Genomic DNA, 14,679 nt, shown 5'->3' on the forward strand with positions numbered 1-14,679 from the left:
CTGGGTAACCCTGGGCTCGCCACAGCACTGATAAAGCTGTTATGACCAAGCAGTTCTCTCAGGGCTCTCTCAGTCTCACCTCCCTCACAGGATGTCTGTTGTGCGGAGAGGAAAGGGAAGGAGAAAGTAAACAGCTCTGAGACTCCTACAGGTAGAGAAAAGTGGCATATAAGAACCAACCCTTCTTCTTCAGTAATATCAGGGCTCTCAGCCTCACCTCCCTCACAGGGTGTCTGTTGTTGGAAGAGGAAAGGGAAGGCAATTGTAAGCCGCTTTGAGACTCCTTCAGGTAGAGAAAAGTAGCATATAAGAACCAACCCTTCTTCTTCAGTAATATCAGGGCTCTCTCAGCCTCCCCTCCCTCACTGGGTGTCTGTTGTGGGGAGAGGAAGGGAAGGTGAATGTAAGCTGCTTTGAGACTCCTCCTGGCAGAGAAAAGTGGCATATAAGAATCAGCTGTTCTTCTTCTAGCTCAATCAGCCTTGATTTGATCCAGCTGATCTTGTTTAATTCAGACTAAGGGGAGCAGTTTCATACTGCTGCTGCAGTTAAGGCCTTCCCCTACTTCCCTGAAATCTTGGATGGGTGATATAAATTTGATGAGTGAAATTCCCAAAGGTAAGTTTACAGCCTAAACCTTTAGGTGAGATTGGGTTTTGCTTTTCCCGTCTACCCCCCTTCCCCCGTAATGTAGCAACGGGGGCCTTCGGAGATTTTCTATCAGATCTCGATCTGCTCAGCCCTGCCTCAGTCATCAATTTATTACTCCTGGCCGTGTTTGTGTTCTAGAGAGATAAGCACAGGAGACGTATTTTCTCAGCCTCTCTTCTCCCTCTCCCCTCGTGCCCGCAACAAGAAGAGAGAAATCTCTAGGAAGAATTTATATCCGGTTAAATTTGACCCCCGTTTGTTATGACGATATCTGAGAATTGGGCAGTGTCTTCGGGGCATTCAGCTAACTTTAAGGAATGTCATTGCAATGGGAGATTGTCTGGGGATCTGTAATCAGCTCTTTTAAAATCCCAGACAAGAAGGTCATTTGATCAAACTGGTTAGGTGTGTGTTGCCAGGAAATACACACGCACACCCCTCCCCATTAAGCCTTGAACTAGCGTCCTTAGAGCACAGATGACTAGAAAGCCCTCACATTCAGGCCGGAAACCTTTCAGAGTTGAAAAAGGGACTTTCTTTGTTTGCAGAAGAGCTGCATGCTGTGCTCAAGGACAGGGGAGAGAGCAAGGAAGAAAATCCTCTGAGAAAGGAGAGCTCTTTCTTAGCGTTACCCTAAACCAGGGGTAGTCAAACTGCACCCCTCCAGCGAATGCTGGCAGGGGCTCATGGGAATTGTAGTCCATGGACATCTAGAGGGCCGCAGTTTGACTACCCCTGCTAAGCCTTTATTTTGGACACTTTTCTTAAGGAGGAATAGAGTTCTTAACTGCATCCCCTCCCCTTCCAGGTTTGCAGATGTCAGACCATTGGTTTGTCTCTTCCAGCTGCCAGCTGTGGTCCAGATTCTTAGGTGTTATTTTAAATAGAGGTTGAGTTGGGGGCAAACAAGGGGCCTTCCCATTGAGCTATGGGCCCTCCCTGTGGGTTGCCTTGATTTCTTCTCTGACATCCAGCAGGAGTGGCCATCTCTCATTTTAGCAGCTATCTAAATTCAAGTCTCCTTTCTGCACTCCCACCTTCTGTCTTCTCCCTTTACACCCTGGGCACGTTTACTTGAAGTAAGGCAGAGAGGCAGAGATCTGTGGGCTGACTCAGTCTCCTCCCCGTTTTGTTTGACCAAGGATGGAAGGTCACGATGCTGATAATGCCAAGGGGGTGGGGGTGGGGGAGGCAGTTAATTCGACTACCTTAGTGTCAGGGATTTCTGTTCTTGTTTGGGATTTAAATGGGAGCCACTGTGCTGCTTGCCTGCTCTGGGCATTTTTCTTGGAGAGGGAGAAGAGGTGCTGATTGTTTATAAGGAAATGAAAGCTGGGATGAATGGGTCGCTTTCATCTTGGCTAGCGTTTATTTGTTGTTATTAATAATAACAGTAATGCTGTTCCAAGCAGCGGCTCAGCAAGAGCAACACACCACAAAGCCAGGGTGACGGTGTGTGTTTCAACAGGGAAGGACACGGCTGGGTTAGTGGACAGAGGGAGACACAAGATGGCGACGGAGAGGAAGCCACAGGGAAGGGTTAGGGTTATGGCTGCCCTTACTGAGGGGTTCAGCCCAAAACTCAGTGAAAGGAGACTGGAAGAAGTGGTGAAAGGGGAGAAAAGGGGAAAGGAGACTCAGGCATAGGGGAGAATGGGCAGAGTTCTTCAAGACCGCCGTTGATTTCCGTCCTCACTGGTCAAGCAGGTTTGGAAGCCCTGCTGAATCCTAGGTCAAGTGGCTGGTGGCAAGGTCATTCCGTTATAGAGAGGGCTTGATTCTTTTTTTACCGCCATGTTGTATTTTTTCTATAAAATTGTGTGGGACCGTTTTAATGGGGTTTTAATCAGGAGTTTATTGTATTGGGGTCGTTGGGTAACCCGCCGTGAGCAGGCTTGCCAAGAGTGTTAACAAACTGAATAAGTATGTTACTACTACTACTACTACTACTACTAGTAGTAGTAGTAGTAGTAGTAGTAGTAACCAGACACCAATGTGGTACAGCAGAAATGAATGGGAAGTGTATGGCAGGATGGGGTGGGGGGCGGCCAGCCTCTCCCTCCCTCCTCCCCCCCTCCCTCCTCCATCTTCTGTGTGTCAGTTTTGTTTCCCTTCTACAACTTCCCAGAGATTTTATACGATCAAATGCTGCCAGCCCCGGCTTTTTCTCCAGAAGTTGTTTATTGCGGCAACTGCTGCTAATGTTGTTGTATTTCTTTCTGTTCTTGGTGTTCCAAAGCCAAATTACTGTGACTAATGTACTCCTATAAATTTTTGCAACCATCTCCACGGCTGCTGTCTGCAAATGATGCATGGTCTCTTCTTAGTGAATTCTGGTTTACTGGGTTCCCATCCCCCCCCCCCTCCTCTCCTTCAAATGTTGTACAGGAGTGGCACTTCCATTATATCAATTTACCATATGGTAAAGCCATTGGGGGATGGGGCGTGTGTGCGTGCAGCCATGTACTAAATGCACGGTGACAGCTGTTCATGGGACAAGCGGAGGCGATGACTTACCGGCCACTGTCTCAAAGTGTCCGGAAGTGCGCTTCTGGGAGCTAATGAAGGCAAAGAAAGAAAGGTCTAATGCAGGGGTAGTCAAACTGCGGCCCTCCAGATGTCCATGGACTCCAATTCCCAGGAGCCCCTGCCAGCATTCGCTGGCAGGGGCTCCTGGGAATTGGAGTCCATGGACATCTGCAGGGCCGCAGTTTGTGACTACCCCTGGTCTAATGCCACTCTGGCTTTGACAGGTGAATTTTATTTATTTTACTTAAAGCATTTTTCTGGCCTCTTTTCTCCCTGAAGTGACTCAAAACCGCTCCCCCCCCCCCCCAAAAAAAAATTGAAATGTTCCCAAAATAGAAAAGCTAATATACAAACAAATCAAACCAAGCCAGTCTGGGCTGAGTCCACCAGTCTGATCATCATAGGTCCCTGGTGGTGAATCACAGGCTAAGAGTCCTCTTTGACTCTTTCTTTTTGGCTCTCACCCAGATTAACTACCTGCAGAAAGAGGAGGTGGAAGGTCATTCTAGGGCAGACTTTCTCAACTTTTTTTTTTTTTACTGTTGAGAAACTCCTGAAACATTCCTCAGGCTTTGATAAATCCCAGAAGTGGCACAATGACCGTTTACGCACTGGGGGTTTCATGCTGGGTTGCAGGCTGGAGTTTTAGTCGTGGCAGGTTGCCCTACCTCTTCCTGCACCCACACAGGGGAGCATTTGGCCTGGTGCACCTCATCCACCCCCAATTTGTGCTCCTGCATGGGAGCTGGGGCAGTGCGTAAATGGGTCAATCATGCACAGTATAGTTCGTAATCATAGAATCATAGAGTTGGAAGGGACCTCATGGGTCATCTAGTCCAACCCCCTGCGCTATGCAGGACGCTCACATCCCAATCGCTCATCTAATGTGTAGCTGTGTACATGCCCCTCCCCTTCCCACCCCCTCCAGGCCCCTCATTAGCCATTATAGGAAGGGGGTGTGTGGGTCAACATGACCATGTCTGTGGGTCAGCATGGTCATATCCCCAGATAAATATTTAACACATTTAAAACATATATTAAAAAACTGATTCAGGAAACTCTTCCAGGTCCATCAAGAAACCCCGCGGTTTCATGAAACCCTGGTTGAGCAGGCCAGTTCTAGAGAGCAGTTGCTAGGTTGCTTCAGAAGGATCTTTCTCATTTCCTTCCTCTGCAATTCCTTGCTGCAGGGCACAACTGGATGCTCCCTCCTGCTTGATCTTGCCGCTACCGTATTTTATTTTGCGGTTGTGCCAAAGCTGCATCCTGACTGCCCAGAGATTGTAGTTTAAAAGATAAGGCGGAGATTGCTCGACAAAGCTCCAAGAGACCTTATGCGTCAGAAAATAAACTGCTTTCTTCCACCCGGTTCTCCCCCCCTCACCTTTGGAGAAATCCTTGTATGTGTCACAGAGAACAAGATGGTAGCATTCTGGTTTGTGTCACTTCAGACTGCAGGTGCATGGAAGTGGCTGTCATTACATTTTGGAAACAACCCTACTCGTTTTTGAGTGCTGGTATCCCCCCCCCTCCCCTCCAAGCCGTAAAAATGCCACACGGGTAGTGAAGCAGCGTTTCAGGGAGAGAGGTTTAGAGTCGCCCTGTTGCTGATTTATCACATGCAGGTGACTTTTAATGTAGCGGAACATTCCAAAATACGACACCCCTGCCTCACCCATCCGTGCATGCACACAGTGGTTCGGTCTAGAATTCTGTCAGCTCCTTCTGCCAATGTGCTTCTAGGGCAGGGGTAGTCAAACTGCAGCCCTCCAGATGTCCATGGACTACAATTCCCATGATCCCCTGCCAGAGCTGGCAGGGGCTCATGGGAATTGTAGTCCATGGACATCTGGAGGGCCGCAGTTTGACTACCCCTGTTCTAGGGTATCTTCTGATTTTGTACTCTTGGCAGGAGGGGATAACGCAGGGCAGCTCCTTCTGTGCCACTTGGTTCCTGTCAACAGCCTGGGCCATGTGGTTTTGTTCATAGACGAACGCATGTCTTGTGAGACCAGAGACTCCAGGTCTGAAAGGAATAGGCAGTGGTGATCAACAGCAAGGTCACAATCATAGAATCAATAGAGTTGGAAGGGGCCATACAGGCCATCTAGTCCAGCCCCCTGCTCAACGCAGGATCAATCTGTCCATTCCTCTGCAGGTTTCTTATCTGGAAGGGGAAAAAAAATCTGCTCACCCCTGGATATCATTTATATATTGATGACGTTGAGCATGCAAAGTACTTTAAGTAATTTTTAAAACAACTCGGAAAGGTAGGACGGTGTTGTTAATTATTAGGGGCTGAGACTGATCACAGCGGCTTGTCTAAAGCTACCTAGAAAACCTCTGACTGCTGAACTGGGTGCCTCCAGCTCATGCGCCATGTGCTGGAATGTGCTGTCCCGCCACAGCGGGCTGCTTGCTCCACATTCAGACCCGCAATTTCCCCGCTGATGTTTCCTGGCCATGGCATGATGCTCAGTCATCAGTGCAATTACTTCATTAGGTGCAACATTTTTTTTTCCCAGGCTGTAAAACCTAATTAATCCAAGGTGGATGAACTGCAGAAGGTGGCAAATCCATTCGTACCAAACGGGGAGGATTTCCTTTCTACTGAGACTCTCAACTGGCTGCTGTCCCAGTTCAGACATGCACCGTCGCTCACAGACGAATGGATATGCAGATCTTCATTTAGCAGCGCTGAATGCATGTGTGAACAGGGCTCCTGACTTTACGATCTGTATAACTGGGCTCCCTCTCTTGTTCCTTTCAGGCCTCAGAATGGCTCCATGATCCTATACAACAGGAAGAAGGTGAAATACAGGAAAGATGGATATTGCTGGAAAAAACGGAAAGATGGGAAGACCACCCGAGAGGACCACATGAAGTTGAAGGTGCAAGGAGTGGAGGTGGGCACATGAATGCATTAAATGGCTGCTCTGAAGTGGCAGCTGCCACATCCTGAGCTTTTCACTTTGCAAAGATGATGCCTACCAATTGTGCCTTCCTCTTTATTTACTTATTTTAATGCTAGGTCTAAGGAGATCTTCGCTGAAGGGTCATCCCTTTGGTTGCTTTTGCTCTCCTCTCCTAGCCTTGGTTTCTTTTTTGGTGAGAAGTGAGACAGTGTGTTGGTTTGGCCCAGCAATGAGAGGTCAGTGCTGTGTAGAGCTATTGTTCCTTCTTGTGGGCTTGTGTATCGGAAATGGTCTTTTTTTTTTTCATTTTGCAGTAGTGAGTCGCAAAAGTCAAACAACTTATAGGTCAAGTGCTTTTCTTAATAAATTCTGGCAAATTCTTACTGGACTGTAAGATTAGCAGTTGCTCCCATGCCCAGGCAGAGGTGTCTTCCCCACCCCCAGCACTCATAACACACAGTTTGGCAGTTCCATATTAGGAAGAACATCATTTTTAAAAAGAACAAGCAAGTCGCTTACACACCCACGCAGCTTTGAGTCTGTTTTGCTTTTAATTTCAAAAATAAATGATTGAGGATGATTGAGGACATCCGAAGCCAACAAAGAGCTATAACAAATGTGTATTTTTTTAGAAAGCTAGATATATTCACATTTTGGGTTCTGGTATCATCAACAGAATGCCTGCTTAGTTTTGCTGTAACGTTATTTGCAGGTGACTTCGTGGAAGTAGATAGAATCATCGTTTTGAATCATCGTTTTGATCCACCAACAACTGTCTAGTATTAGTTTTTGCTCTGCTGAGCCAATTTGGGCATTAAAAGTGGTTTTTAATTTTAAAAGTTTTCCGAAACCCTCAAAACGCTTTAAAAAACTAATAAGGATCGGTGGATTTTTTTTTTTTCGCGTGTGTACCGAGATGCAATGCCTAGCGGTGTTTGTCATTCCCAGTCTGAAAACAGAAATTGCTTTGTAGCATAATAAGGATCTGTAATGACCATTAGCCGTTCGAGACCTATTTTCCCACTCCATGGTTAATAATTAAAGTGTGACTAGAGATATCTACGAGTACACTGTGTTTGCAATAAGACTCTTGATGCCTGAGCATCCTTTCCCCCACTCCCAAGGCCAGTGCAAAGAATGGCTCAAAATTTGCCAAGCCCAGAGTAGATCTCTGTGCTTGAATAGTGCCCTGGTCAGATTCAATAAGCAGGTAATACGACTGAGGTACTCCCAGCAGGTGAGACGAGTCCAAAGACAAGCCAAGGGACTATTTCAAGCTGTCTCTTGTTGCTGTTTTGAGAATTGTACCCCTTCCTGTGTTTGCCACTCCGAATGTTTGCATTCTTGTTTTGGCTTTACTGCGGCGGTGCCAGCGTGGTGCGGTGGTTCAGAGCAGCAGACTATAATCTGGAAAACGGGGCTTGATTTGTCACTCCTCCACATGAAGTCTGCTTTGGGTGACTTTAGGCTAGTCACAGTTCTCTCAGCCTCACCAATTACACAAGGTGTCTGTGGGGAGAGGAAGGGAAGTTGATGGGGAGCCTCTTGGAGGCTCCTTAGGCTAAATGGGGTATACAAACTGACACCTTTTCTTCTTTCAACGTTCTTCTGATGGTTTGAATTGTGTAGACCAGGGGTAGTCAACCTGTGGTCCTCCAGATGTCCATGGACTACAATTCCCATGAGCCCCTGCCAGCATTTGCTGGCAAAGGTTCATGGGAATTGTAGTCCATGAACATCTGGAGGACCACAGGTTGACTACCCCTGGTGTAGAGGTTTGTGTGTGGTACAGGTGCTGTGGACCCTTATTCCTTTGAAATCTGGTCTTTGGCTGGTAGCTAACCAGGGGTTTACAAGGAGCAGTCCTAAGAGGGTCTATTCAGATGCTGGTCCTATTCTATCCAATGCTGCTTTGTCCCAAGGAAGTGTTTTTTTAAAAGGATTTTAGCAACAGCTCACCTGCAGTTCCTTTGGGAAAGGGAGGGTGGGAAATAAATGCTTTAATAAATAAATAAATGACAGCATCCTATTGTCTGGTTTTGGAGCACAGTCCTTTCCAGCAGACAGTGGGAGAGAGATGGAGATGTCTAATGAAAATCCACAGCAAAATAAAAAGATGTTTTATGCACAGTGGTGTGAAGACCTTTTTATTATTGATGGGGTCTTTTCGATTCAGTCTTATTTGGTCGTCCAGGAGGAATGGAAATGAATTGCGGGGCGAGGGAATTCTCTCGCAAAACCTCCTTGCAGCCTCTGAAATTATATGCTACTCATTCATTCCTTTCCCCTCCTGCTGTTGCCAATTATGCATGCTGTTGGCTACAACGATGTTCGAAAGAGAAAACAAGTTGCAAAATATGTTGATTTTTGCCTAGGATCTTCAAGATTATTGGGTTATAATTTCATTTACCAAAGATTTTTTTTTCATCATCAAAGTCATATTTCCAAAATATGAATTAAAGCATGACATCCCCCTCCCACGACACATGGAATTTTGTTTCTGCTGTCTTGCTAGGCCCATCTTTGTTCTTTGCATGGCTCCCCTCCTCTCCCTCTACTCTGCACCTTCTGTATGCTTGTTCAAAGGACTTCTGTACCCTCCAGGGGTCCTGAACCCTTTCTTGATCCAGATAGCACTGCTACATTCCCTGTGTCATATGAGGCTTTGGGTGTTCACTTAGCTCCATCTCCTTCTGACCAGGTAGCCTCTAAGGAACCCTTGAACTTTGTATAACCAAACTGAGCTGCTATTCCTCCTTGCTGCTCAGGGCTGCCTCATAACTTCTCTCCTTCTCCAAGCATGACCTCAGACTTGTCTTTTGAGCATTCCCTTATGCCCAGATGCCTGCCTTAGTCCAGGTTGTAGCCACCTCCCTGCCCTTGACTTCTTTGCATGAGTCAAGTTGAATCCTGGTGTCAGCTTCCAAAACTAGTTAATGCGTCTCTTGCTCTGGATTTGTCCTCCTCTTTTGGACTGATCAAATTTCATTCTTTAAGAAAAACGGTTCCTTGCAGGCTCTCTTGAATGTACGTGCTTTTGGACTTCAAACTGCACATTTGATGTTAGGAATAAGTTTCCTGAGCAGGACAGAGTTTCAGTCCAGTGGCACCTTTAAGACCAACAAAGTTTTATTCCCGGTACGAGCTTTCATGTGCATGCACACTGCTTCAAATACCTGAAGAGGTATGCATGTACACAAAAGGTCATACCTTGAAGAAAGAATCATAGAATCATAGAGTTGGAAGGGACCTCCTGGGTCATCGAAACTTTGTTGATATTAAAGGTGCCCTGGACTCTGTCCTGCTGCTTCAAACCAACATGGCGACCCACCCGAATATATCCTGAGCAGCAGCTTTACAATCAATCAATTTCAATCAAAGCAGCTTTACAAATATTGTAAGATATTGAGGAGGGGTGTGTGGCAGCTGAGCTTTGTGAACTCTTTATGCATATCATGTGCAACAGCTGTTTAAATCCATTGGTGTTTTCGAACTGGACATGTGTCGTGCAGCTAAGCCAGTTGTACATACGGTACACCACAGTTATTCTGGTGTATATCCCGTACGCATGGGGAGCATGACTGTAAGTTATGGTAGATGTTGCACCACTGAAACGAAACTCCTAAGTATTACAAATAAATGCGTATTCAAGGCGATGCTCAAGTGAATCACATCAAACGCTTTGGGTTCGTCTTGCAGAAACCACACATCTGCTTTAGTCAGATAAATGCACCGGGGCTGTGATTTCAACCTACGAGATGGAAATATTTATGAAGATTGAAGACTATTTTGTCACACATTGTTAACGCTGAAATACTCAATTTGGAGTCATTGCATGATGGAGAAATTTGGCTAGAAGAAAGTTTCTCCAGTTACAAGGGTAGCTCAACAAGAGTGTCTGATCTGGGTGGCCCAGGCTAGCCCAATCTCGTCAGATTTCGGAAGCAAAGCAGGGTGGACTTTGCTAGATGGGAGACCAATAAGAATGTCCCAGGTTGCTACAGAGAGGCAAACCAGAGACGTAACAGCAAACCATCCCTGTTAATCTCTTGCCTTCAAAACCTGAAGATGGCTGTGATTTGGTAGCCCTTTCTACCATTGTCTCAGCAGAATGGGCTTCTGTTTATTTATCTAGTTCGGCCTTTTTCAACCTTTGGACCATGGAGGAACCCCTGAAATGTTTTCAGGATTCGAGGAATCCTAGACGTGGGGACGTAGCCTTCAGAGCATGGAAGAAAGATGCCAGTGCCAGCCAGAGCCAGCCAGTCAATTAATCAATCATCAATCATTTACCATTTCCATTGTGGAGAAGGAGAGTAGGCCTGTAAAGCAACAGGAGAAGTGGGCTTCTGTGACATGTAGTGATGTCAGAGGCCATCTGAATTTCTGCAAAAGGCCGCAGAACCCCTGGGGAGCTCTCATGTATCCCTGGGGTTACCGGGAACTCTGGTTGGAAATTCCTGACCTATTTAGGCAGTTTTACTCCTGTTTTTTTCCTCCAATCTGGACTCTGCACACATTGGATAATGCACTTTCAAAGTGCTTTTGCAGCTGGATTTTCCTGTGCAGGATAATCTACTTTGAAAGTGTATTGAAAGTGCATTATCTGACGTATGCAGAATGGACCTATGTCTCTTACAAAAACACCTATAATGAACAGTAGTTTAAACTAACAAGGGGTGGGGGGAACACACAAGGCCACATCCCGAACAAGTTGCGAAACCTGTCGAATGCCTCATAAAATGGACATAGGCTAATGCCAAGGAGCTCTCTGGCTTCTGCCAAAGGTTCCACACCGCTTACCATGTTCAGGTTTATCTGTTTGCAAAGAAGCAGGAGACAGAAGCTGAACTTAGATGGTGTATACCTGGCAGAGCTGCTTCCCGAAACCTTCTCCCTTGTCTCAACTGTTTGCTTATTGGCGCTCCTTATAACAAGAAAAAATGCATTTCAGACACCCTGGAGAGAAACACGTGCTTGTAAGTGGCATTCTAGGCCCTGCATGCATTTCCTCTGCCTGTTGCATTTTCAGTTAACACAATCCACATTTCTGTGTTTTTGGTTTCCAAGATTCTGGCCAGAGCCAGTAATGAGCCTGTGTTTTGCCTGGCTGCATTTATATCTCTCGGTAGATGCTGCTTGAGATTCTCCACTCCATAGTCCTCCTTGAACTTCCAATTACTTAGCATCCCTGGTGGCGTGTTCGTAATCAATTTGCCATAATTAAAAAATTCAACCAATAAATAGAAGTAAAGATGAGTGTTTTGGAAGGAGCTCCACACTGACGCTACAAACATTTCCATGAGGGTGTCTGCCTTTTCCTTGGGCATGAATCCTATAAATGCCCACAGAGTCTGTGCTTGGTATGTGCTTGGTATGGAATCGGCTGCCTAAGGAGGTGGTGAGCTCCCCCTCACTGGCAGTCTTCAAGCAAAGGTTGGATACACACTTTTCTTGGATGCTTTAGGATGTTTTGGGCTGATCCTGCGTTGAGCAGGGGGTTGGACTAGATGGCCTGAGTGGCCCCTTCCAACTCTATGATTCTATGTGGAAGGTTCCACGTTCAATGGTCAGTACCTCCAATTAAAAGGACCAGGCAGCTGGTGATGTGAGAGACCCCAGCCTGAGACCTCGGATAGGTCTTGCCAGTCCGAGTAAACCTTACTGACCTTGACAAGACCCATGGTTTGATTCAGCAGAAGGCAGCTTCATGAAAACAAAAAGATTCCCACGTTTGGGGTTGGAAGGAATAAGAAGAATTAGGCTTTAAAAATATGAAAGCCATGGCAAGAGGGCTGGTGGAGTGCAAAGGAAATCAAGAGAGAGAGAAAGAGAGAGAACAGGTATTTTTTTGTGTAAAAAATTAGTGGTGGGGAGAGATTAGTTGCCCATAATCCCACCATCTTGGAGAGTTTATGAGAAGAGCCAGAAATGCAGCGGATTGCCACAGGCTTGGAGTTTGCCTGCATTGTACTTGTGATGGCAAAGCTCCAGAACTGGATTGGTTGAGCTGCCGGAGATGCATGAAATGTTCAGATTTCCAGCTTCTGTGAGGGGAAGAGGGAGGGGAAGTACCAGTTTGATGGGGATTAAAGTTTCACACGTACTTAGGCGAAGATGGGAATACGACTTGGAGTGAAGAGTTAACAAAGGGTGCTGAAAGATGGGTGCAGAACAGGAAACAGATGGAGAAGACGGACCTGAAGAGAGTTTCCATGGAGAAGAAAGCCAAAGGGAAAGGAACAAATTTGGTCAGAAATGGAGGCAAGAAAGGGAGACCTGGAGAGAGGCTCTGGAAACAAACCATAGAGCACTTTAAGGAAGTTTGTTGCTGCTGGAGGAGAGGGAGGAGAGTTTAGAAAGAGTGTCAAGAGACAGGATGGGCAAAACAGCCCATGGTTGGACTGTTGATGGAGACTTGGAGCAGTATGGTGGAGTGGGCATGACCTCAGGTGGGGCAGTAGCACTGATGGGGCAGGAATTAGGGGGGAGGGAACAAGGGGGCAGCAGGAGATGGTAGTGTGTTGAGAATCTAGCAGAGTACTGCCACCTCCCTAAGATGGATATGTGGACCCAGATAAAAGAGGCATCAAGCAGACACACCTTCCATTGATGAAAACAAGGAGGGTGGGGGGGGGAGGTCCTGTAACTCCCCTCCCCTTGCAACACTGGGCAGATTAGCACTTTTTACAGTGAGTTCCCCTGATATACATCTGACTGCTAGTCTAGTCCTGCACCCTTGATCTCAAAGGTTTTGGCTATGTTGTGTGGTTTCTCCCTGTGCATGGTCATTTTGCAGTCATTAGTAGATTTTTTTTCTTAGATGAAAACATCCGGTAGGAAGCCATTGCTGTATAGCTCCATGGGCATGATCCTATTTACCTCAAAGCAGAATTGCTGCCGATCTTTGCCCAGAGAGTAACTCAAAGCGAGTTTTGCAGTTTTGACAAGCAGGGCAGAACTTCCCAAGGGGCTTTCCCACACCTCCAGGGGCGAGCATTTGTGGTGTCCTTCGACTGGTCCAGAAATGGAGACTGTACTTCTGCAAATGTCAAACCAGATTGGTTTCAGCGGATCTGCGACTTCATCCCGAAATTTCTTTCAGGTGGCACCGTCGATGTGCTGCCCTGTCTTTCATCTTTCCTGCACTCGATTTGAATTGCATGAAACGAGATTCACTTGTGTGAATGTGCCTGTGGAGGAAGGGCCACACGATAATCAGTTTTGTATGCCGAATGTGTAGTATTGTCATGGCATTCCCTGAATGTTATTACAGATCGGCCCATAAGGATATAGATGGATCTTTTTTTCTTTTCTTTTTAAATTCAATTATTTTGTAAGCCCTAGAACATTGCTGTCAAATTCACAAATGCACAAAAGGCTTCTTCAGTGTTTGGGTTTCAATGTGCGGAATACGCAAGCTGGATGCTCTGTTACTAGCATAACCTTGATGATAATAATACGTTATTATTAGTGCAGAATGGGACCTGGGAAGGAATGCTTGGGAACACACAGCTTCTCTCTCCCCCCCCCCCTTGCCTGCATTTGTTTTTTTATAAGTAAGTTTTTTTCTTAGTAAGTGACCGGAGTGACATTTTTTCCTGGTGTTATGTAAAGAATCCCTGGACAGATCTGAAATTACAAAAAAGATGTTCGCATTACTCAATTCCTTGCAATTGTTGGCAAAATGTTCTCCTGGGTTTATGACCAGAGGGGAAAGCAACTTGTGAGACCAGAGCTATAATCTTGCAAAACTATTCCTGGGATGCTCTGATCTGCTTTAATTTAACATGGGTTTTGCTCTCCATCGGAGGTGAGCAGTGTCGTTTGCAAACTAATTAGGTTCATGTTGTTCAGACTGACTGCCTAATGCGTTCCAGCGAAATAGAACAGGAGCCGCTTAGAGAAGGAAGGTGAAATGCTTTGATGCAGTTCTGCAGAGTCCATCGTCACATGAAAAAATACATGTATCTACATCTAAGGTCTTCTAGGTTTTTTTCTTTTTTAATCAATACTGTTGCAGAAGTTATGCATGTAGCCACCATGACGCGCATAAGTACCACTGAGAGCCATAGTGGTTGGGAATGTGGACTTCTAATCTGGCATGCCGGGTTCGATTCTGCGCTCCCCCACATGCAGCCAGCTGGGTGACCTTGGGCTCGCCAGGGTAGAGAGCTGTTCTGACCGAGCAGTGATATCAGGGCTCTCTCGGCCTCACCCACCTCACAGGGTGTTTGTTGTGGGGAGAGGGAAGGGAAGGCGAATGTAAGCGAATGTAAGAGAAAAGCAGCATATAAGATCCAACTCTTCTTCTTCCTCTTCTTCCTCTTTTTCCTCTTCTCCTTCTCCTTCTCCTTCTCCTTCTCCTTCTCCTTCTCCTTCTCCTTCTCCTTCTCCTTCTCCTTCTCCTTCTCCTCTTCCTCGTATGCTGGCTGGTCTGACTGGGTCTTTCTCTGCACTTCTTGGCTCTGACTACATTTACCCCAGGAACAGAATCAAGCCTCAAGTCCTCTTCTCTGGTCTTCAGAAAGGCAAATTCATATTGAACAGACATTTTGCAATCGCCACTGAGGACAATTTGAGG

The 14,679-nt window shown here is 46.2% G+C and overlaps 1 protein-coding gene across 9 annotated transcripts in view; it reads left to right on the plus strand.

The window, feature by feature from the left end:
* CAMTA1 (calmodulin binding transcription activator 1) overlaps positions 1–14,679 on the plus strand; it is a 619,127-nt gene that overhangs the window by 247,280 nt on the left and 357,168 nt on the right. For 8 of the 9 annotated variants that reach the window (XM_077312347.1, XM_077312336.1, XM_077312339.1 and 5 more), the window contains one exon: positions 5,951–6,086. In XM_077312347.1, coding sequence (XP_077168462.1) covers positions 5,951–6,086 — 136 coding nt within the window. Of the gene's footprint in view, positions 1–485; positions 619–5,950; positions 6,087–14,679 lie in introns of those variants that run through there. The other variant, XM_077312342.1, reaches the window with a different exon arrangement.

Source organism: Paroedura picta, chromosome 15 (assembly GCF_049243985.1).
Source record: "Paroedura picta isolate Pp20150507F chromosome 15, Ppicta_v3.0, whole genome shotgun sequence".
Classification (NCBI taxonomy): domain Eukaryota; kingdom Metazoa; phylum Chordata; class Lepidosauria; order Squamata; family Gekkonidae; genus Paroedura; species Paroedura picta.